Here is a 23,014-nt window from a genome sequence, read left to right as displayed (position 1 = left end):
ACAAGGGCTTTAGCTTGTTATTGAGTAATCCGTGCTATGTGGCACAGCAATGTTGTATTAAGGATACCTTCGATTAAATTATGAAACACCCCTTCATTGTTACAGAGACTGTTCTGTTCTCTTTTCATTGTGATTATTTTTTCTAACAATGAAGAATATAGTTCAGTTTAAAAAAGATATTCTTTCTGACAATGCTATTGAATGAAATACTATACACCATGCCTGACTATATGAAAAGATACATATAAATGATTTTATCGGCTCTCTATTTAACGCCATTGTTTTGGGTTAAAACAAAACAAAACAAAAATCAGCCAGTCGAGTTCTATTAAATCCAAGCTTTGATTTGTTGTTAAAGCCCTTCATATATCAGGTCTAACTATATAAAATCTTTAGAGTTTTTGTTTCATTACGTTGGATTTCGAGGGAAGTTTCATTTCATTAGCCGTTGTTATTTGAGCGACATGTGTTTTTGACAGGAGACGGTAGGCCAATCGCGTTTCCATAGAGTTGACGTCTTGTTTGCATGATATAAATATCGGCTTTAATAAAGTTCCTGCGCTTATCAAAAATATTTCGAGTATTATGTGTTGAATCAGGTATCCGCTATACATATTTAAAACTTTCCTGCGATCACACACGCACACTAAGCATGGTGTACCACATATTATTCCGGCAAGTCTATATTTCTGTAATTTTGGAACAAGTAAGGCGAGCTTATTAATCTACATTAAACTTTAGCACGACTCTTTGTGCATTTATTTTTCGGTTATATGTCTTCAGCTGCATAGAATGGCCTGAATTTTGGACTGACTCAGGTCATCTTTCAATGACATCCAAACTTTCAAATCAAGTAGTTTTAAGTCTCCAGGGGGAGAGAGCAAGTTTGAAGTTATTAGTCAGTAACATGACACACATGTTTCTCTAAATATGCGGAGAATTCATTCACAAATACACGGTTACAATCGTTATAAACTGTAATCTTTTTCTTACCAGTTGAATTGTTGCAGTTTTATGTGTAACATAAAGCCGTGACCTAAAATTAGAAATGCCCTTTTTGGGAAAATGCACCAGACGACGTCAACTGTTTGTCTTCGATACATCATAAAGAATATAATCGATGTATTCATAGTTACTCAACTATTTTAAATTATAATCATGGTCCTAAGGGTAATAATACTCTGATACAGAATGGAAAATGAAAATCATAAGTGCCGAAGAGTCAAATTAATGTGACAGTAAGGTTATCCAATTGCCGGATCTGTCTGTTATATGTACAAACGGAAACTTTTCCCGCCTGCATTCACTTAGTCTATTCCATATCATGCAAGTGGTGGCGGATGATATTTATTGCCCTATCCACTCAAGAAAGAAATAAACGGGTTTAGTCACGATCGTTTCATTTTAATTTTTACAAATATTCAAGTACAATAATACAATAAAACTGGATTATTTTTATAAGATTATCATTTATGCTGTAAAACGAAAAGACAGATAAATAAAAAATTATGTCTCAAAGTACGCTTAGTGCTCCAATTCTAAATTTTCTAAACCTTAAATCTATCAAAGATATGGGATTCGCACCATTAAAATGTATTTTATTAGAAAACCAGCAAATATTAAACTATTTTCGATTGAAGGTATGTTACCAGCAATTCATATTTAATGCAATAATTTATTTTATTTTAATACAATCTATACAATCTATACGACTAAGCTGGTAACGGAGGCTCTTCGATATCCGACATGCCATCATCCGACACCTCCTCATATACCTCTTCTTCACTTCCCTCTTCTTCCTCTTCTTCCTCTTCCTCTTCTTCCTCTTCTTCCTCTTCACCACTCTCCTCTTCACTTTCCTCTTCATTAAATCGCAGTGATTTAATATCACCACCTTCACTTTCCCTTTCAAACTGACTCCAACCATCGTCTTCGTCGCTATCATCAAATAATCGTACAAATCCATCTTGTTCTTCTTTTTCTCGATCCACTTCTTTTGTATCATCCTGTTCTTGCGGTCTCGTCCACACTTTTGCAGCAGCAGCTTCTTCCAGCGCTTTTCTCTTTTCCAATTTCGCCATCTTTTGTGCATGAAAGTATTGAGGACTTACCCAACTTCCTAATCGAATAATACCTGAACTCTTATCTGCTGTGCGTCTCGCAACATGAGGTAACCTACAATTGGCATTTGAACATTTTCCGGTTTCTGCGAATTCCGGACAGACATGGATATGCTTTTCTACGCATTCCGTCCCTTTAGGACAATAACCCTCCATGGCAAATGCCTTACAGACGGGAGCATCGGCACTTGTTCTTACATGGATGTACATGCAAGGGTCGTTCTTACAGAGGCCCTTTTGGAAATGAACACAATGAGGCATATTAAACTGGTTGGGGGTATGAGATAATTTACAGGCTTTTTGGCATCTGTTTTGTAAGAAACGAGGACAGATGGCCCTTCGATTAACATCATGGATAAATGGACAACGACCCACGTTGGGGCATTTACCGTAACGAGTGAAAAATCCACAGTAACGAGGTTTCTTTTTCGCTTGGGTGTTTAAAATTAAGGATTTGCCATGTATGCCTTGTCGGACATAACCTTCGGGTCCTCTCGTAAACACCATATTACCTCCTTTCGTACGTCTCATCACCTTTTTGGGTTTCATTATACGTGCTGGTGTTTTACCCAATACCATATTTTGATTTTTGTCTCGTCTAACAAGTTTAATTACATTTTTTTAAGTGTGTTATTTTCCTTTATGCTACGATTTTTATATCTTTGTTACTTCTTACCTTTTGATGGTACGTCGAACAAGTACCTTGGGTCCAGTCAGTGTGCTCATAAGATTCGACTTTGATGTATTTGAATCGAACAAGTCTTTGCGCACCAACTTTTTTCCTTTTACAACAAAATCCACACCATTGATAGACACTTGCTTTCTACCTGTGGTGGCATCGGTGGTTTCGACCATGGTATTATTGGTCGTTGTAGTACCTTTGTGATTGATGATGAGGTTCTTGCGAGGAGCTCCATTCAACACCAGCGTTCTATTGTGGTTGGTGGGGGTAGGTACATGAGGTCTGACATAGGGCGGTGGTCTAGTATAAGGGGCGGAATGTGGTGCTGGGTATGGAGCAGGCCTTACATACGGAGGAGGTCTGGCATATGGAGCAGGTCTAGCATATGGAGCAGCATATGGTGCTGGCCTCACATGATGTGAAACATAGCTGGGTCGAGTTGACATGTTTCCACCTCGACCTCTAGGTGCACTATAACTAGCCGGTCGAAATGGGGTCGGTGTGTAAGTCTTTCTGGGTCCAAAAGCTTGTATATTTTTTTGCTGTTCGATGGCTGTACTCAGCTTTGCAATTCGATCCAGCATTTCTTGATCCGTCGCCATGGTTTGTATGGTTTTATTTGTAACGAGAAAAATAAATAAAGTAGAAGAAAAAAAAAGTATGCATTAGAAAAAAAAAAAAAAAAAAAAAAAAAAGGGCAGTCCTTATATTGACCAATTGGGGTCCACTGTCAGTCCATTTGGATTCGAAACACCTCATTAAATCATGAATGGGTAGGCATACTAAAATTGAAGACAATATTAAACCTGTACAAGCAATGTTATTGAATACCCTCTACTGACCGGTTTTCATCGTAAAGTTGTACCCATTATACTTGTCTGTGTCTTCGTTTAGGTCGGACAAGGTCTGGTCCACATGTTCCCAATTGCGATTGACATTGATGCTAGTATCCTTGGCAATGCTGTTATCATTGCTTTCGATGGTATTGGTGTTGCTATCAATGATTTTGGTGCTGCTGTGAATTTTTGTCAATTGTATGAACGTTACTGTTAATTAGTGTTCGGACTTTTCGATCTGTGTTAGCAGATACTGATGAGCCATTGATTAGTGGTTTGAGTTGGAAGTGCCACATATACCTATAGTAGGTGATGTACCATTATCTAATACTCGGGTATTCCTTGTTTAAGTAAAAGATTAAATATATGATTAATTAAACAAAACATTACATAAACTAGATCTGGCTTACTAAAGATAAATTAGATAACTCCCTCACGCTGTCTTTTCTTTCTAAACTTTTTTTTTTTATTATTCCCATGCACCTAAAAGCTTTTAGAGCACTTTATGTTTTTTTAATAATTTAATAAACTTGCAGCCATTAATCAAATTATTATAAAAAACATGCTGTCAGAAAGAGCAAATTTGGACATTTATCTCAATTGACACAAATGTATGTGTTGGTATTAGAACAAAAAAAAACGATGGCCCCATAACTGGTTTTTCATTATAAATCATATCTATGAGAGTTTAGTAATAACTGGTGCTCAACATCAGCTACTATTGCAAAATACGAATAAATTTTCGAAAAAAAAAAGTTTGATAATAATACTAAGTAAACATTCTAGTTTATGCCGCTAGCTAAATTCTGTCCTCCTTCATAAATCCGCTCTCATTTGCTTTCAATTCAGCTTATTTGGAAGTGAATTACGGTAGTCAATCAAACTATTTGCTTTATACATACTTTCAATCAACTGAAAATTGGACTGCATCAGCCAATCCATGTAGAAAAATTTCATTTTGTTGTTTTATTTGCTGTGACGGATTGATAGTGTTTATATACGCCAAAAAAAAAACACTTTGCTATCTTGTCAACAGATAAAAAATTAAATGGAATCCATAGAAGTATCAAAGGTTTAATTTAAGGCGCCTATCATTCAAAAATTGTCCGAATGAAAAGGAGTGAGTTCTTTGGCATAGCCAACTGCAGCATCGCTTTTTGTAACCAACAAGAAATTAGCCGATGCAACCTTCAGCTACGTAAAAACATTGCTTAATTACTAACCTTATTTATGTATATCCTCAGTACATTAATCACATAATTCTACCAAAAGTGAGTACGGTAATAAATTTAAAGCAACTGTAATTATTAAGAATTAGATAATGTGAAATGAGAATCGACACGTAATCAAAGCAAGAATTCAACAATAAAACAACAAGAATTAGACTTTCAAGAAACGAATTCAAGCTTATTGAAAAGCAAACTCTGAAAACGGAGCTGCTGTACCGCATTTTCTAAGGATATATATGTTTTTGTATGTTGGCCCTGATTAATTGGTAATCGAACACGGCATCTCCGCATGTACTGACTTTAGTAGGAAGTGAAAAAAAGTGTGTTAGACTTAAGTAGATTTTATGGTGAACTTATCACCGCGTATATATGCATAGCGTAGGAGAGTTTTATTACACAGATAAATGCATGTGCACATATAGATACTTGACCTTGTTCTGTATGTAAATATAATCTTTTTGAACATAAGTGCTTCGTAATGTCTTTTGTATGTGAATACTTAGTTTTTGCATATAGTAAAAACCCATTAATTCCATGAGTTTAGAAAACTGAGAAATTGACAATTTTAATGCAAGTCAGGGAAAATCGACTCTTATAGATAAAACAGTTTTTTATTGTAAGTTTTCTATTTGAGTATAAGGACATATTAAGCGTGTTCACCTACTGGCTTGATTTGAACTAATTACGCTTATAAACTAAAGAAACAGTTTAAATTATATGTTCTGGAGGCAAGCATCATCACAATTATTAGATTTTCATGCAAAGTCATCATCATCGTCATCTTCAGCTATCTCTTGTGCAATTACCCCGCTGCCCTCTTGTTCGTCTTCTTCGTCTTCTTCATCTCCTTCAATTATACTATCTTCTTCGGCGTTTAACCATTTGTCAGCATTAAATCGGTTCATCCAATGTTTTTTGGGTCTTTCTTCTTCAAACAAGTTTTGCCTGTAAACATCCACATCAGGTGATTTCTCTGTTGCTTCTTGAACATTACTATTTTCATCATCGATAAATGAGTTAAGTAAAGAAGACCCTCCATCTTCCGTTTCTTCGTCTGTTGTATGACCCTCGTCGCTACTTTTTTCTGCTTCAACATCGAAAAAAGGATTTTGCACAAGGTTTGTTTTCTTGGGCCTATGTTTCGCGGCTACTGGACTTTGACATTGCTTAATTCTCTCCATAAAGGATACTTTTGATGCCATTCCTTCGTACATAATAACGCCGCCATCATCTTCATCTTCTTTGGGAGTTCCTTTTTGCCTCAACCGTTTTTTTGTCCTTTGTATTGGAAGTACGGGAGATAACCTTGACCGTCTTTTTCTTCGCAAAATGATATCTTCCTCGTCGCTTTCACTGGCTCCAATCAAAGATGTAGACAGACGATTTAAGGTTGGCGTATTTCGAAGCGGAGAGGGGGAATGTAAACCCTTTGATAGATTCTGTAGAAGTGTACTTTCATTTCTCAATGGGCTACCATGTACTGTTGGTAATGTTACCGGTTGTGAACTATCTAAAGGGTCTTCATATCGTTCCTCGTTATCTTCAGATACCAGAGAAGAAGGCCCATACAAAGCAGCACTTTTTTTCATTTGATGGTCGTATTTTTGACTGACAAATTGTTGTTCGACAAAAGAAAAATTAGGAAGCTCATCAACTTCGTTCTGACTTTCAAAAAGGTTTTCAAATTCGCCTCCTTCATACACAATGCTGTCAAACCCTTCCTCCACATCTGATTGGCTATCAACTATAGAAATCGCATCTTCTTTAGGCACCTCGTCTACTAATTCAGCCGCATGCTGCAGGAAGCTATCGTTCATTTCGAAATCATCGTCATCGTCTTGAATCTCGAAAATTTCTGGTGAATGAACAACTGCTTTTATTTGGGGGGAAGTTGTGGCTGGTGGTGGGGAGTTTTTGCGGATTGGGTGATTGCTGTTTGTTTTTAATGGCTGAGGTATTGTGTGTGGCACCTTGGTATTAATTTGTGGCGCCGGAGGCTCCAATAAAAAGGATGGAGGTGATGAAAACGACTTGTTATTTAATTTTGCAACGATTTTCATAGTCAAGAAACTACCAGTGTTTTGCTCCATAATTTTTTGTCTGCTACCCAAGAGTCCTGATGCTTTCTTACTAAATCTTGGTTCATTTTGAGGCCACAAGACAGTAATTTTATCAATGATACCACTTTGATCCTTCTCAAACGGAAACAATGGGGGTATTGTCTCATCAAAAGCACTTGCCTTTATTGACTCCCAAGCAGCTAAATTCTTTGAAATTAATTCACCCAAAGGGAAATCGCCGTAATCGAAATCTTCTTCATCTGTTGGTATATTGTACAATTCGTCCATATCGAGTATTGTAACCGATTTATCTTGAGGTGGATCGTTTTCTATTGTCTCCTTCCTTAATTCGGGAGATTCTGGTAATGCCGGTTTCTGTGAGGGCTCACGGATTGGTTCGACTGCGTCGAATACACTTTCCGGTAGCATGGGTTCCCAATCGTCTTCTATATTGAAATCATCCAAAGGCTCAAATGGATCACTTGTATCCAGCATATCGACGTTTGCAGAATTGTCATGATTGTTTTCTAAATTTATATTATTGCTTATACTTTCAACATGATTCAATCCTCTGTCTGCGGCTTTGCCTTTGTCCACTTTTTTATTTTTCACCGTAATAAACTCATCCTCAACATGGGTTCCTTTTTCAACACCTTTGCCCTTGTTTACGGCTTTCAGCTTCTCGATGCCTTTTGGTCTGTCCACGTCTTTTGATTTGTCATTGGAAAAGTCAAAACCTAGATCAAGAAGATCATCCAAATCAGGGAAATCATCATTGCTTATACTTGCCAAAGATGAAGACTTGTTGGACGTTTTTGATGAGGAGTTGAGTTTAGCTTTTTTCCTTGGAGCAAAAAAATCCTTCACGCTTCTCTTAGTGGAGCTCTCAGCAAAATCCTCATTGTCAATATCATTTAAGAAATTCGTGGTTTCAAAAGCGTTCTCTCCGTTGGTTATATCACCATGTTCATCATAGAACATGGCGAGTTCCGTTTTTTGATCATTATCATCAAGAGGCTTTCTTTTCGGTGGCAGGAATAATTTAGAAGAGGGCGGGTTAACTTTAGATGGAATCATCAATCGAGTTTGCTGCTTGGGAGCGGTGAACTGGATTTTTTCGTCGGGGTGGAGGATACGATGTTCCATTTTTGCTATTAATTCCACAAAATCAAGCGTCCTCCTTGAATGACCAACACCACAACTGGGTTTCACTTTTGTTTGTAATGGCACCTGCTTACCCAAATTTTTGCGTAAGCTCTTCTTGGGCCAGTATTTTTGTATCACTTGCTTCACGGTGGCATATTCCTCTTCTCTGTTGCAGAAAGATCGAATAAATGCCTTTTTCGTATTCTCTGTCAAAACCCCATCCGGAGTCAAACTTAAAGATGATGGTGCAACTTTTCCTCGTGATTTGGTTTTTGGCTGTGCTTTGTATTGTCCTATCTCGATACGCTTACGACATATAGTTGGTTTATAATTGACGGGTATAACTGATGGATTTGTTCTGTAATAGGATAAATGCACACCTTGAGTGATCAGTCTTTGAACTTGTTCGTACGTTTCTTTAGCTTGTTTAAACTTTTGTTCTTCTGTTTCTGTCATAAGCAATACACACTTTCCCTGTCTTTTACGACCCGTTCTACCCATACGTTGCAACTATAAAAAATTTATAAAAGAAGAGGGGGGAGGGGTTATATATAAAAAAAAACCTCTTATGGCTTGGCATTTTTTTTCTTTACCATTCGAACTGGTGATGCTTGGGAATCATAACAGACAATTAAATCAACTTCACCAATATCTAGACCTTCTTCTCCAATACTAGTACATACGATTACGTTAAACTCGTCATTTTTAAATTTTCGTATGACCTAGAACACATATTAGCTTGTGTTTATTCTAGTTTTCCTTGGTTACTATAGTTACCTCTTGTTGCTCAGATTGTTTTAACCCTTTTGATCCATTTTTTCCTTCCGCTTGACCAACGAAATGATAAGGTCTGATCATAGGGTCATGCCTACTTAATACATTACAAATTTCGGTAACAGAGCTACGATAACTTGAAAAGATCATGACCTTGGAGGCTTCACCAGACGGCAAATTTGTGAAATGTTTTAATAAGATTCCTACAAGTGTATCGATCTTGGGGTGACCAATAAAATCAGATTTTTGCATCTCTTGTTTTAACTTGGGAATTATGCGAGTAATATACGCATGGTTGTAAAACTGCGATTGTGCCTTGTTTATACTTTTTCCGACCGCCATTGTCGCTTCCGCATCTCTACGTGTTCCTTCTAACGATTCCAAAAAAGGGGCAATACCATGCTGACACAGTAAATCATAGGCGCGACTCATTTGTTCTGCTACAAGAAATAAAGAAACGACTTGATACTTCATGCTATTATTTATATTTGTAGCTTGTGCCTGGAAACGAACTCTTTTCATTTGAAGTCCAAATGCCGGATTTTTTGCTGGCTCGGGAATAACACCTGTGGGCATTTTAGAGAGCCTAAGCAATGTGGGTTCGAAAACCTGTGATGTATATTCTTCAATAATGCGCGGCAAAAGGCCCGTTGACCCTTCTGTATATCCTAATGGGACAATAATACTTTCTAAATTTTTTCCATGAGAGTATTCACGTACATCCATGGAATCCTCTGTTCGTATTTGTATATTGGTAATTTGTAAATTGCTAACAACCGTTTGAACCGTATCTAAGCTCGAGCCTGGCGTCGCCGTTAATGCTAGTACACGAAAATGTTTATTTTTCTTGGACAGTTGTCGTATCACTTTCACATACGCATAATTTCCTGTTGCTTTATGTGCCTCGTCAACAACCACACAGCTAATTTTTTCTCCAGGGCACGACCTGGAAGTCAAATCATTGTCAACCGTCTGTGGTGTAGAGAAGAACACACGCTTCGTTTTCCACAGTTCTCTACGGTTTTCGGGAGTTGTGCTACCAGACATGTCCACGGTCTCTTCTTGTGGCAACCCGCAAATGGTAAAACAAGCCTCGATCTGTTGTGTAACAAGAGGTCGTGTTGGTGCCATAAAGATGATTTTTGAATTGGGAAACCAACGCCAGTAATTGAACATAACCACTGCTGCAATAAAGGTCTTACCGAGGCCTGTTGGTAATGCTACTAATGTATTGTTGAACATAGCCTTTTGTATGATATTATATTGATATCCACGGATGGGATAATTGGTAGGGTAAATCCATGTTCTTAAGTTTTCCAAATTCAAAGGGTGAAATGACTCTGTATTTTCAGGTAAAATAGGTGGTGGTGTGGGATCGCTTCCTTCTTGTGGGACAAAACTAATATTATTTGCTGCGTACTCCTGTTCAACGGTTTCTGTAACTTGCACTAATTCACTTAGATCAATTTCATCCCCAAAATCGTCGCCGAAATCGTCCTCAACCTCATTTTGAATATCGTCTTGTGTTGAAGGCAAAGTGAAAGTAGGATCGAAATGAATGTCAGCGTCGTCCATTATAAGAAATAAAAAAAAATGATAAAATGAAAATTAAAAGCGTAGTCTTTTTATACAAACTCCACCTTTTTATGTTTTAAAGAATCATGTCAAAAAGAGCCAAAGTCACGCATCACGATCCGGAAGCCCATTCCAGACATCTCAAACGGCAGCTTGATTCATTAGAGAAAGATAATCACCAATCACTAAACGACATTGAGGGGTTGATTAATATTGCATTATCAGCGCAAGAGGATGAAGGTAGACAAAAAAAAAAATTAAACATTGGTTGTTATGAAAGCTGAAAATGTTTTTTTTTGTAAGGCACTTCACGTAAATCAAGAACAGCGAGGGGACATAACATATACTCAACAAAGACCAACCTCAATTCCCTTTTAGAAGAAAGTGTAAGTTTTAATTGAATATAAAAGAAGCAAATTATTTATCCATATTATTAGCCAGTAACGGCCCATTGTTATCAAACCTGTCAAGTCTCACCTTCAATATACCCAGCCAGACGGTTTTGTTCAGTATGTGGATTCGCCAGCGATTACAAGTGTCTGAGATGTGGTATGAAATATTGTTCAACGAAATGTTTATCAACACATACAGAAACTCGATGTTTAAAATGGACAGCTTGAAAGATATTTTTATTATTATAAGATTATTTTTTTATTTGTGATTCATCATCATGAACACGTACAATATGATAAACTAAACCTTCACGAGTAGCATATAATCTTGGATGAGCACATTTTGGATATATACAACGATAAGGTTCTTGACCCAAGTGAGCTTCGGTTAAATGTTTAATAACATTTGTTTTTCGATTGAATACTTGTAAACAGGATGGACATTGTAAAGGTGGATACATTGTATTTAAAAAACTCTCTGCACTTGGAGACAGTGTTGGTTTTTTGTTGGGGGAATTTTTTCTAGAGTGATATAATGAAAATGGTGAAGGTGGAGGAGAAGGTGTCAAATCATCCATAGATAATCGTGATGTAAATATCTTTTCTTTTTTAGGTGATATTTTTTTTGGTGGAATAATGCTGGAAGGTTTGGGTGGGTTCTGTATTGTCTTGTTGAGGTTGTTGATGTTTAATGTTAAAAAAGGTGGATCAGGTAATGGCTTTCTTGAGTAATTAACCAAATGTGAACGTGAAATATGAAAACGTAAAGCTCCCCGCGATATAAAACTTTGTTCACAGTGAGGGTGTATACAAAGATATCGTGCCTTTTTCTTGTGGCTTTCTTTAAAATGATGATTCGATGCGCTTCTGGAGGGCGACACTGTATCACATTGAGTACACATTAAAGGTGGATAAATTGTGTCAATAAGCGAAATTAAGGAAGCATATTTATTCTCAATATGGAGTTTGCTATCTATATAATTAGCTGCTGCTTTAGCCATCATATCCTTTCTTTTCTTTTTTTTCACTTCTGTATTTAAGGAATGTTTTTCTTGCTTGATTTTTTTCATTTTAACTGCTGGAGGAAAAAAAAAAAAAAAAAAAAATTTATAAAACGAAAAAAAAAAAAAAAAAAAAAAAAAAAAAAAAAAAATGAAAATAGCAAATGGGCGATGGTTCAGGCACAGTTGCGCGTGACTGCATTTAAACTCATAAATAACTGTGTTTTTTTTTGTACTGCTTTTTTCTTTTGAACTCGAGATCCAACATACAGCTTTCTCCAAATACGACTCATTGTTTATTAGGCAGCACTCAACAGAGAAGAGAGTAACTATGGAAACGATAAAAAGATTAATAATGCAAAATTTATGTTTTCACCTTCTGAGTATACCATCAGCTTGGACACTAGTTTTCTACAGATCCATTATCCAGCTAATCTCAACTGGTAAACTGTTGTTTACCTTGGATTTCCAGTGATTATCCAAGTTAGATTACGCATTATTATTGTCGTACCAACAATCAAGTTCATGGGCGTGTTATAATAAAAGAATCAAAGAGCTTATCAACTTCCCTTCCAAATGTGCCGTACCTTCATGATCCATCGAGCAGACTGATCCCACCTTCTTCATACATCATCCAACTTTAGATTATTCTCATCTTTGAAGCAGCATTTATTCTTTACACATTGCAAGTATCAAACTGTTTTAATTCAGGTGCATTGATGTCAATTTATAACACGCTATTTCATTGAAAGGTTTAGTACATGAGCTCGCAAATGCATTAGATATTCATTTGGAGTATATCAAATGAAAGAAACAAGAAAAACCAACCACGTTTTATGTGGCGCGTTGCTACGTTTGCCGAGAATAAAATGTCGGATCGTCGATTGTTTGACCAAAGCAGCCTTAAAATTTTGACTACGTTTTTCGCCACAAACACGCCTCTGTTCCAGAATTCATTGCAATCACTGCAGGTTAGTATAGTAACGAAACTACGCTTTGTGATTGCGTTGTATCTCGATTTTCTTTAGTAAAACTTGTGTTAAGTACAATTAGAAAAATTAAATAAGATCACAGCAGACATAAACTCTGTAAAGATGATTACGAAAGATGTTTGTCTTGCTGGGCTTTGAGGCTAGTTTTTTTTTTTATCTATTAATAAAACTAAACCCTTTATATTCGATTATGATTAACTTTTTAAGTCGATAATATGCGACGAAAGCATTATTACGGCCAAGATCTGATGTGCTGTGATAAAAGTATTGATTAATCTCCTATTGATTGAAGTAACCCATATTACAATCCAGGGCATCCCTTACAAAAAAAAGTTCTACGAATAATCCTGTCAGTACACAAGCTGTTTAAAAACATTTCCTCCCTCTTTGTGAATGGCTAATCAGCTCATTCAAGCTGGTTTTAGTACTTCATAAAAAATATTGTTAATTTTAATATATTTTCCTCTATCGCTGATTGAGCTCACCTATTGATGTAAGTATTTTAAAATTAAATGCTGCAAAAAGTGACCAGGAAGCATAATCCTAATTTGGTCGAATACTTAAAAAGAAAAAAAGAGAGAACAAGTGAAGTTTACGTCTTTCTTAGATTTTTGGCTTGCATTTTTTGTTGTTCAAGTTGTTGCTGATGAGGTCGCTGCTGCTGTTGTGGTTGCAAATGTTTCACAACATGTTGCAGATATTATTTACCCATGGCCTGTAAAAAGTGTTTCTATTAACCAAAATATATACATTTTCCAAGTTTTAATTAGTCACGCGATTGCGACAAGAGTACCCATTTTAATGAATAAAACTATAATGTTTGGAAGAAAAAAAGAAGAAAAACAAGGTTTTTTTTTTTTTCTAAATATTTATATGAATAATAAAAAAAATAGAACAGGTTTACGCCGTGAAATGGGACTAATGATTGGCTTTTGAATCCTTTTATTTGCAGTGAGTATATCCAGAAATTATAATTTGAAACACTGAGACAGCAAAAAGTGTATTTACATCATTTATTAAAGTCAAGTGAGATACTGGATATTCTCTTATATTGGGATACTACCAGAGACTGTTACTGATAAACGAGGACCTTTCTGGAATGTTTCCCGGCTTGGTAAGCTTGATCACATGTTTTCCGATTCTATTACAACCTTTCCATCAAGGTTCCACTTTTTTCTGTACATTCTTAGTTCGCGATAAGAGCTTACCAGTATTTTATTTTCCTAAGGCTGACATATATGCCCGTCGGAGCTCTTTTCCACAGATTAAAAAAATATCTCACAGTGACACCAATGATAAAATAGCAGTGATGTAATATTTGATTTCTGCCGAAACTCGAGTTACACACAATTTTAGAAGTAAAGTTTGAGACACAATTCATTGAAAAAATAAGGCTTGCAGCGATTGTATCTCAATAACCTTTGCTATTTTAAGTGTACGCATACGTGTTTACAAATATCATCTGAAGAAAAAATCAAGTGACAGACAAAATAAAAAGTCTTGAGGGAAATCAGTAGAACAAATAAAGGTTGTCAGTGTATTCTGTAACTTGGCATTCCCAGTCAGTTGATGGGCTTGGGGGTTGTTATGCTTTGAAAGGGCTTAGTGGGCCAAGACAGTTTGGTTTTTCACGAGGAAATGAGAATGTCGGGATATGACTACGTATATTGTTTTAATTTAAATCAAAGATGCTAGTATTTCTCTTTTTTTTTTTTTTTTTGATATTATTAGGTGCTCTCAAGATCGGAAACCGAAAATAAATTGCCCAGTTTTTCTACAAAAATAGTAAAAGAAGTGCTTGAAAAAGCGATCTAAAAATGGGCAAAATAACACACATACATATATGGGTGGAAATAAAAATCTGATCAAAGTCATGGTACATTCAAAATTATTCGCTTGAAAAGGAAATGATAAAATAACAAAAGTTTTTAAATCCACATTTTTTTTATTTTTATTTTTTTCCTCCCTTTTACTTTATTACTACTTTTTATCACTTACCTTACTATGAACAACACTGAAGCAAATAACAACACACCCAACAACGTACGTGGTCGCGGACGTGGTCGTGGAAATGGACGTGGAGGTAGACGCGGACGTGGCAGACACGCTGGCACCTTTGTGTTTGTTGAACCTACTGTTCAGCACAATACCACTCCTGTCAACAACAGCAATGCCCAAGCTGAGAACAACAACGCTAATGTCGAAGATGACAATGGGCCTTCACGTCCATACAACGTATGGCCTGAGGTTGCAATTTGTATCCTTCTTGAGATCATGGCAGGCACCTACAATCACTTGTTGAGAAGAGGAGATACTGCCTTGAAACAGTTTATCTGGGTTCATTCGGCAGCTCTCTTGAAAGAAAAGATGGCTGAATATGCAAACACCGATGCAGTCAGGGCTTTTATAGCAAATGTCACGCATCTCAGTATGCAACGCAAGTGGAAAGACATGAAAGCCAGATTCACCAGAGCCAGAAATGCAGCAAGAGAAACAGGAGTTGGTGGAACTGTCCCAGACATACCATACTATGAAGAAATTGCCAAGATCACTCAGGATGATCCTAGCATCCAACCTGAGGTAATTTACGAAAGCGTCAACATGGAGGAGAATGGCATTCGATCATATAGAAGATCAAACGACGTTGATTTAATGGATGCCATTGGATCCGATGGTCCCGAAACTACGTACTTGACACCTACGGAAGTCGATCAACTTGTGATCCAAAAAGCTTTGGCCGATCGATACCCCACTGAAGGATCTTCAGTACCATCATCATCAACAGCACCTGCACCTGCACCACCATCAACACCCTCATCCGCACCACCACCTCCACCTACATCCGCACCACCACCAACCTCAACACCAGCAACCGAACCACCAACACCAACCTCAACACCAGCAACCGAACCACCAACACCAACACCAACATCAGCATCCGCAGTACCACCAGCATCGACAGGCGCAACGCCCCCACCTCGATATACATCCGCACCACCTCCACCTCCATATTCATCCGCATCACCTCCACCTCATCAAACATCCGCACCTCCACCTCAACAAACATCCGCACCATCTCCACCTCCACCTACATCCGCACCACCTCCACCTCCACCTACATCCGCACCACCTCCACCAAGATCAACCCGCACTTCGAGAAATAATCGAACTTCTGGTGAGCAGTCTTCGTCAACTTTTGATCCCATCGAGGCTGCTCGTCAGTTGTCAGAGGAGCATATGGCACATGCCCGCCAACTCGGTGTAGAGATGATGGATCGAATGGCAGCGGTACAACGGGAAGAAAGGGAGCAAAGAATTCGTGACCTTGACAGTATGTTGCAAAGGGTCAGTCGTAATCGACAGACTGCATTGGAAGATATGCAAACAAGAAGACGACAAGAGTCCAGAGAGAGATATCGACTGCTAGAAGAATCAAGAAGTAGACGAGAGGCCGATTTGGAAGAGGATAGACGTAAACGTATCTCTGATATGGAGACTATTATGAATAGATTTGCAGCAATTCGAAGAGGCGATAGTGATACCAATCTTGGTTCATCTTCTACTGACAACAATAATTAAATAAAAAATATATTTAATATAATAAAACCTTTTGAAAACTAAGCAAGTCTATCTGTTCCCCTCATGATGTTGTTTCTTCTTAAGATAGACATTGCCTTAATACGGCGCATACCTGCAGCATCAATGGTAGTATCGGTACCGAGGAAAGGAAGCGGAGGTTCGAAGTTCACTTCATTTTCAAATTGGTTTCTACGGTCTGCCTCAACAAATCCCTCAAAATCCAAGTTTCCATCCAAAATTGCCTCTTCGATATCATTTTGGTTTACACAAACGTTGTGCAAACCACAGCAAGATATGATGGTTTTAGCCATTCTATCAACGCTGAGCATATACAAGTGCTTCCAAAGGAATCTCCACCTGGACGTGAGCCCACCAAATGCATGTTCAATTTTAATTCGAGAACTAGAAAAGGTTGCATTGAAAATTTTTTCTTCCGCAGTGCTTTCACGTCGGCCATGGAATGGAACAATGAGATTTGGCAGCAAAGGGTAAGCCGAATCTAGGTCTCATCGTTAATGCTTTGTATACCTTAAAATAATTAATGAACTTACCTCCCAAAATATAAGTGTTTGCAGGACACCATCTGGCCGCATCCAACAAAATTTTGTGATAAATCACGCTGCTTGTGAATACTCTGGCATCATGGTTTCTGCCTTAATATAATAACAAACGGTAAGCTGCTGTATCATTTTTTTATCCTTCCACATGAACTTACCGGAATGCCCAGTTTTTACGTACATAAACCGAGTACGGGCATCACAAATTGCCATCAAATTCATGGATGCATGACTCTTTCTATCGACATAAGCGTTTCCATTTATTGCTGGTTTTTGGATCACAACCAGCTTGCCATCAATTGCACCGAGTACACCAGAAAGTCTCGTAGCACCAGGTTCACCAAGTTCTGCAAACTCACGAGCATTGTTCAAAGCTCTCTGTCTATCTTCGATGGGCCATGTTATAAGTTCGGGAGTAATCTCCAACATGGCATCAATAAATCGGTTAGTGAAATTATTGAATGATCCGGCAGTTACTCCAAGATGAGTTTCGGCAATTCGATAACCAAAATGCGTGTTAGCAAATCTCCAAAGCACGCACGCAACTTGCACTTCTACAGAGTAACCACCTCGCAGAATTGACCCAAGATAAGCAGCACATCTACTCAAACGATTGACGAGCCACTCGAAGGTCGACTTGTTGACTCGATAATGAGCTCTATAGCTATGGCGGCTGTTACGATCGTCGTTCAAGTTGGGATGTTTTATCGTCCAGTATGTTTCGTACGTGTCCATACGCTCGGTTCTAACAACCCTTCTGTGCGATTCTCGGGTCATCATCCCAGGGTTGCTTATGAAGATGTAATAAAAGATGTCATAGTTGATTAAAGTGGTTGCATGCAAAATTGTTTCTCTGACCCAAAGTTGGAACAAGGAATAAACGTCATAGTTGCCTTCAAGACGAGCATAGTCGGCAATAATGTTCTCTTCGGCAATGGCAACCTCTTGTTCAAGCATTTCCTCTTCTAAATCGAACTCTTCGTCAATTCTAATGATTTCTTCCATCACGGCATCGAAGTATTGATCTTCGTCTTCAAAACGGTCAGCACCATTTCCCATCCAAAGTTGCTCTTGCATTATATCGAAAAAAGTTTCGTCAATTGGGTTCATGGTAAATAGGTACTTTAAAAAAAAATAAAGATAAGCGAAAAGGAATATTCCGTTTTTTTATTAATAAAATCACGTTAGGTCTTTTAGTAAATTTGAAAGTGAAGAACCGTCACGGCATCACCTGATCGATGAAATTATTTTTTTGTTCAATTTAAAAAAATCCGTTCACACCCAAAAAAGGGGTCCACCGGCTTTTCGAATTTTACCTTGAGAGCACCTATTGAAAAAAGAGTGGACTGGTTAATAATTAAATCCAGACAAGAATCATGCGATTTGGTGATAGAGGACAAATGAAAGTATAAATCCAACGAGGGGGACTTGTAGAATAATTTCCAATTAGAGCAAAATACACGGTGTAACTTTACTTGTGTAATATTTGATATATCAGTTATTTTTTTTATTTTTTTTTTATTATTTCATTGTCTCCATTTTCTTTATATCTATAAATAAGATATATTCTTTCTTTTTGATTACTTGAGTAGTTATAAACATGACAAGATATAAAAATAGAGGTTGTAGGATCCTCATTTTGCATATCAAAAACACGAGAAGTTTTTTTTTTTGTGTTGGGGAACTGAGCCATAAAAGAAAAGCTGAGTTGGTTTTATTCCAATACAGCTTAACCAATGATAATTCAGGTTTAGAGACCTGCGTCACCGCGTCCCCTCAAAGGCTATTGTAAACGCCCTCTTTTTTTTTTGTGGCATTCTCTCTTTTTTCTTTCAAATAAACAATTCTTTTTTAAAAATGGAGGACGAAGTTGCTGCTGTAAGTATTACGAGTAGATGGTAGATGAGAATGTTTACTAACCAACTACCTTAAGCTTGTTATTGATAACGGTTCCGGTATGTGTAAGGCCGGTTTTGCTGGTGATGACGCACCTCGTGCCGTAAGTTTATTCATTTTAAAAAAAAAAAAAAAAAAAAAAACATCATCTCATCTGTTTGGTTGAAATGAATAGGTCTTCCCTTCTATTGTCGGTCGCCCCCGTCATCAAGGTGTTATGGTGGGTATGGGACAAAAGGACTCATATGTTGGTGATGAAGCTCAATCTAAGAGAGGTATCTTAACTCTTCGTTATCCTATTGAACACGGTATTGTTACCAACTGGGATGATATGGAAAAGATTTGGCATCATACTTTCTATAACGAACTTCGTGTTGCTCCCGAGGAACACCCTGTTTTGTTGACTGAAGCACCTTTGAACCCCAAGTCTAACCGTGAGAAGATGACTCAAATCATGTTTGAAACCTTCAACGCACCTGCCTTCTATGTTGCTATCCAAGCTGTTCTTTCCTTGTATGCCTCTGGTCGTACCACTGGTATCGTTCTTGATTCCGGTGATGGTGTCACTCACACTGTCCCCATTTATGAAGGTTACTCTCTTCCTCACGCTATTTTGCGTTTGGATATGGCTGGTCGTGATTTGACTGATTACTTGATGCGTATCCTCGCTGAACGTGGTCACTCTTTCACTACTACTGCTGAACGTGAAATCGTTCGTGATATCAAGGAAAAGCTCTGTTATGTTGCTCTTGACTTTGAACAAGAAATGCAAACTGCTGCTCAATCTTCTGCTCTCGAAAAGTCTTATGAACTTCCTGATGGTCAAGTCATCACTGTTGGTAACGAACGGTAACTTTCTATAAGAGTGTTTGTTTTCGTATATATATGTATGTATTAATCTCGTTTCATAGTTTCCGTGCTCCCGAAGCTCTCTTCCAACCTTCTCTTTTGGGTCTTGAATCTGCTGGTATTCATGAAACTACTTATAACTCCATCATGAAGTGTGATGTTGATATTCGTAAGGATTTGTACTCCAACATTGTCATGGTAATATATCAAGTGTATTTATATATGTATCTATACTAACCTCTCTTTTAGTCTGGTGGTACCACCATGTATCCTGGTATTGCTGATCGTATGCAAAAGGAAATCACTGCTCTTGCTCCTTCTTCCATGAAGATCAAGATCGTTGCTCCCCCAGAGAGAAAGTACTCTGTCTGGATTGGTGGTTCTATTTTGGCCTCTCTTTCCACTTTCCAACAAATGTGGATCTCAAAGCAAGAATACGACGAATCTGGTCCTTCTATTGTCCACAGAAAGTGTTTCTAAGTTATTTCTTTTTCACCCAAAAAAAAAAAAAAAAATTGTTTACTTTTCTTTGTTTCCAATTATATATCTCTTTTCTCTCTCTTATACACACAACATTTTAACTTTTTGCTTTTCGCTCACCTCTTTTTAAAAAGTGGCTGCTTAAAAATAAACCAAAAAAAAAAAAGGAACAGTAAACAACTAATAAATTTTTAAAAAAAAAAAAATATATACTCTCTTTTATTGTCTATAATTTAGTTAATAAACCAAGTGCTGCTTCCATATCATGTTGTGTCTTTTCGTACGCAAGTTGCTCTTGCTCCACCTTTGAAGACTAAATACAAAATAAGAAAACCCTTTCTTCTACACAAGTACAAATTATAACTGCTTACCTCGTCCATGGAATCGTTCTTGATTTGGATAGGCTTCTTCTTCTTCTTTACTAAATGAGGTGTAAGATCATCCATCAAGTTGTCAAGATCATCAATCATGTCTGCATTTTTAAGTTTTTCTGACTTTGTCAAGGGCTTTTTGTTCTTTTCGGTTGTCTTTTTGCTACGGGTATAAGGTGTCTTTTGAACGCTTGACTCTTTTTTTGCTTTAGCCATGGTTTAGTTATGTCAATTAAAAAAAAATAAAAGGTTTTTCTTGGTTTTCTGCTTTAAAACTGGCATGAGTGAGCCTAATTAAATGACCGTCACAATACAGTGTGTGCAATCCTAAAAACTCAAAAGAGCCCTCTTATATTTTTGTCTTGTTTCCAGAAGCGAGCAACATGAAAATGGGTGATCTTGTTTGGAATGATACACACACGATTAATACACATCACAAATATTGTTATTGTTCAAGAGACCGTAACTTATTAGAAATCGCTATTCAATGCCGCTGTAAGAGACTTTTTTTTTTTTTTTCTTCTTGTTCTTTAATTAATATCCCTAACCCCTTTTTAAAGCGTGTAGGAACTGGTTTCATGCCGAGTGTACGTCAGTCGCTAGCCCGCCCGATTTACTTTTTACAACCAACTACATTTTCGTATGTCGCAACTGTAACGGGACCAGTCATGCCGAGACGTTCGAACGCACCACAGCAGGTTGGAAAGATATCTGCTCTACCACCATAGCCAACCTGATCCTGGAGGAAATCCTCTGTCGTATTGGTGATACCGACAATGAGATCTTTCAGAGCAAAAACGCTGCCATCATGCATGAATGGCACCCAGAGAATTACTATTTTAATAAGAAGGAAATCATTCCTTATGTCGATAAACACTGGAGAAGTCTCTGTACTGAACGCGCTCGAACAACCACTTGGTGGGCAACACTCGGCTCATGTCTTTATTCTTCTAAAGATACCTTTATTGCTCGTGATGAAAGACAGCGCTCTGCTGCTTCGGATTTTCGATTGGCTGATTCCAACTTATGGCACGTCCGACCCAGCATCACTCAGGTAAAACTATTCATAATTTCTAGTATTATATTTTGCTTTCTTACCTTTTTTTTTTTTTTTTTCATAAATGCAGCATAGTGGTAAGGCACCTGCTTCTATACCTCGTGCACAGAAACGTAGAGAACCTGATTCTTCACCGCAATCGGATAACAAATGGGCATCGAGCACACCTTCACCACGATCTTCTTCACCTGTTCCATTTACACCAAATACAGTGCCAGCGGTATTTCCACCCGGTTCAGCCAACGCAGACCATCCATTCAATCGATTTGGATTCAAATACAGTCCCTGTGAACCCTCGATATTACCTCTGGTAGCGTATCAACAAGCAGAAAATAGTCTGGGTGGATGCACCATCAGTATACCCGATAAAAGTTCTTATATTTCTGTCACTAAAGATGGATTGACTGTCACTACTGATAAAGGATTTCGTATGTGTCGAGCCAATGTAGGAGTAAAGGAAGGTAACTGGTTTTGGGAAGCAAGGATTCAAACAGCAGCAGGTCCTGATGCAGATGGACCACATGTCCGTATCGGTTGGGCAAGGCGAGAAGGTACATTCATGGGAAAATAGAGCAACATTGAAAGATATATATATATATCATTTGCTAACTCATTCGGTTAAGCCTGTTTGAATGCACCAGTGGGATATGATGCGTATGGATATGGATATCGAGATAAAACAGGGGATAAAATGTTTTGTTCTCGACCCGAAAAATATGGTAAACCTTTTCAATCAGGTGATGTAATTGGACTTTATATCAGTTTACCAAAGAAGAAAAAGGAACAGTTTAAAAGTGCCTCACGACGACGTATTCCAATTGCTTACAAGGAACATTTATGGTTTGAAGAAAAGGATTATCGACCTAGCAAAGAAATGGAAGCGTTGGCAGATCCGTATCGAAAGGACAAAGAGGAATATGAACCCAAAATACTAGAAGGCTCCTATATTACTGTGTATAAGAATGGCGTGAATCAAGGCGTGATGTTCACAGATCTGATTGACTTTGAAGATTTCGGTCGGTTACCTCAATCTATCATGGAGAAGCGTGCAAAAAAGAAGAGAAAGCAGTCATCAAAAAAGGAAGAGGATCCAAATAGTGTACAGCGAAAGGATGATGAATTTGATAGTTTCGGACATCAACATTGGACAGAGGATCCGCCTGTGGAAGATGATGGTACCTTGGGCTATTATCCTGCAGTCAGTGTCTTTAAAGGTGGCGTCGTTGCTTGTAATTTTGGCCCACAATTTCAATACCCACCCTCCGATCAAAAAGATTGGAAACCTCTAAGTCAAAGATACAGTGATTATATGGCTGAAGAATGCATGTGGGATTTATTAGATGAGGTCTCTCGCTCACTGCGCAAAAAGTAAATTATGAAATAAAATAGCACTATTAAAAAAGGAAATTCAACAAGAT

At 37.7% G+C, this 23,014-nt stretch overlaps 7 protein-coding genes across 7 annotated transcripts; 4 read left to right on the top strand and 3 right to left on the bottom strand.

The window, feature by feature from the left end:
• Positions 1-1,712: 1,712 nt before the first annotated feature.
• Positions 1,713-3,458, bottom strand: EV154DRAFT_552542 (uncharacterized protein; the record flags this gene model as incomplete). Its single annotated transcript, XM_051605063.1, has 2 exons — positions 2,797-3,458; positions 1,713-2,718 (listed from the first exon to the last, which is right to left on the bottom strand). Exons 1-2 carry the CDS (start codon positions 3,402-3,404, stop codon positions 1,713-1,715), a joined length of 1,614 nt encoding a protein of 537 aa, XP_051456520.1. The 5' UTR covers positions 3,405-3,458.
• A 2,164-nt stretch (positions 3,459-5,622) lies between these two features.
• Positions 5,623-10,422, bottom strand: EV154DRAFT_482526 (uncharacterized protein; the record flags this gene model as incomplete). Its single annotated transcript, XM_051598502.1, has 3 exons — positions 5,623-8,583; positions 8,667-8,795; positions 8,851-10,422. 3 exons carry the CDS (start codon positions 10,420-10,422, stop codon positions 5,623-5,625), a joined length of 4,662 nt encoding a protein of 1,553 aa, XP_051456519.1.
• Positions 10,423-10,640: 218 nt separating this feature from the next.
• Positions 10,641-11,919, bottom strand: EV154DRAFT_512479 (uncharacterized protein). The gene is made up of 2 exons (XM_051601922.1): positions 10,860-11,919; positions 10,641-10,808 (listed from the first exon to the last, which is right to left on the bottom strand). The coding sequence occupies exon 1, from the start codon at positions 11,882-11,884 to the stop codon at positions 11,066-11,068; it is 819 nt and encodes a 272-aa protein (XP_051456517.1). The 5' UTR covers positions 11,885-11,919; the 3' UTR covers positions 10,641-10,808; positions 10,860-11,065.
• Positions 10,878-11,042, top strand: EV154DRAFT_422648 (uncharacterized protein; the record flags this gene model as incomplete). The annotated part of the gene is made up of 1 exon (XM_051596098.1): positions 10,878-11,042. A coding segment is annotated over one exon (165 nt), but the record flags the coding sequence as incomplete, so codon positions are not given.
• A 2,850-nt stretch (positions 11,920-14,769) lies between the features above and the next one.
• On the top strand, positions 14,770-15,573 carry EV154DRAFT_512474 (uncharacterized protein; the record flags this gene model as incomplete). Its single annotated transcript, XM_051601921.1, has 1 exon — positions 14,770-15,573. A coding segment is annotated over exon 1 (762 nt), but the record flags the coding sequence as incomplete, so codon positions are not given.
• A 2,882-nt stretch (positions 15,574-18,455) lies between these two features.
• Positions 18,456-20,391, top strand: EV154DRAFT_262984 (actin). Its single transcript, XM_051594665.1, has 5 exons — positions 18,456-18,821; positions 18,877-18,942; positions 19,015-19,688; positions 19,751-19,886; positions 19,938-20,391. Exons 1-5 carry the CDS (start codon positions 18,801-18,803, stop codon positions 20,166-20,168), a joined length of 1,128 nt encoding a protein of 375 aa, XP_051456515.1. The 5' UTR covers positions 18,456-18,800; the 3' UTR covers positions 20,169-20,391.
• A 660-nt stretch (positions 20,392-21,051) lies between these two features.
• EV154DRAFT_263010 (uncharacterized protein) lies at positions 21,052-23,009 on the top strand. The gene is made up of 3 exons (XM_051594666.1): positions 21,052-21,593; positions 21,667-22,147; positions 22,220-23,009. Exons 1-3 carry the CDS (start codon positions 21,348-21,350, stop codon positions 22,966-22,968), a joined length of 1,476 nt encoding a protein of 491 aa, XP_051456514.1. The 5' UTR covers positions 21,052-21,347; the 3' UTR covers positions 22,969-23,009.
• Positions 23,010-23,014: the final 5 nt, after the last annotated feature.

This window comes from Mucor mucedo (assembly GCF_025094135.1).
Source record: "Mucor mucedo strain NRRL 3635 chromosome Unknown EV154scaffold_60, whole genome shotgun sequence".
Classification (NCBI taxonomy): domain Eukaryota; kingdom Fungi; phylum Mucoromycota; class Mucoromycetes; order Mucorales; family Mucoraceae; genus Mucor; species Mucor mucedo.
This window is presented reverse-complemented; position numbering and strand designations above follow the sequence as displayed.

Excerpts from the sequence above, each read along its gene's own strand:
- EV154DRAFT_512479 (XM_051601922.1), bottom strand. The coding sequence starts at position 11,884 with ATGAAAAAAATCAAGCAAGAAAAACATTCCTTAAATACAGAAGTGAAA.
- EV154DRAFT_263010 (XM_051594666.1), top strand. The coding sequence starts at position 21,348 with ATGCATGAATGGCACCCAGAGAATTACTATTTTAATAAGAAGGAAATC. Across the intron at positions 21,594-21,666 it reads TCCGACCCAGCATCACTCAG|CATAGTGGTAAGGCACCTGC; the intron begins GTAAAACTATTC and ends TCATAAATGCAG. Across the intron at positions 22,148-22,219 it reads CGGTTGGGCAAGGCGAGAAG|CCTGTTTGAATGCACCAGTG; the intron begins GTACATTCATGG and ends CATTCGGTTAAG.
- EV154DRAFT_262984 (XM_051594665.1), top strand. The coding sequence starts at position 18,801 with ATGGAGGACGAAGTTGCTGCT. Across the intron at positions 18,822-18,876 it reads TGGAGGACGAAGTTGCTGCT|CTTGTTATTGATAACGGTTC; the intron begins GTAAGTATTACG and ends AACTACCTTAAG. Across the intron at positions 18,943-19,014 it reads GTGATGACGCACCTCGTGCC|GTCTTCCCTTCTATTGTCGG; the intron begins GTAAGTTTATTC and ends TGAAATGAATAG.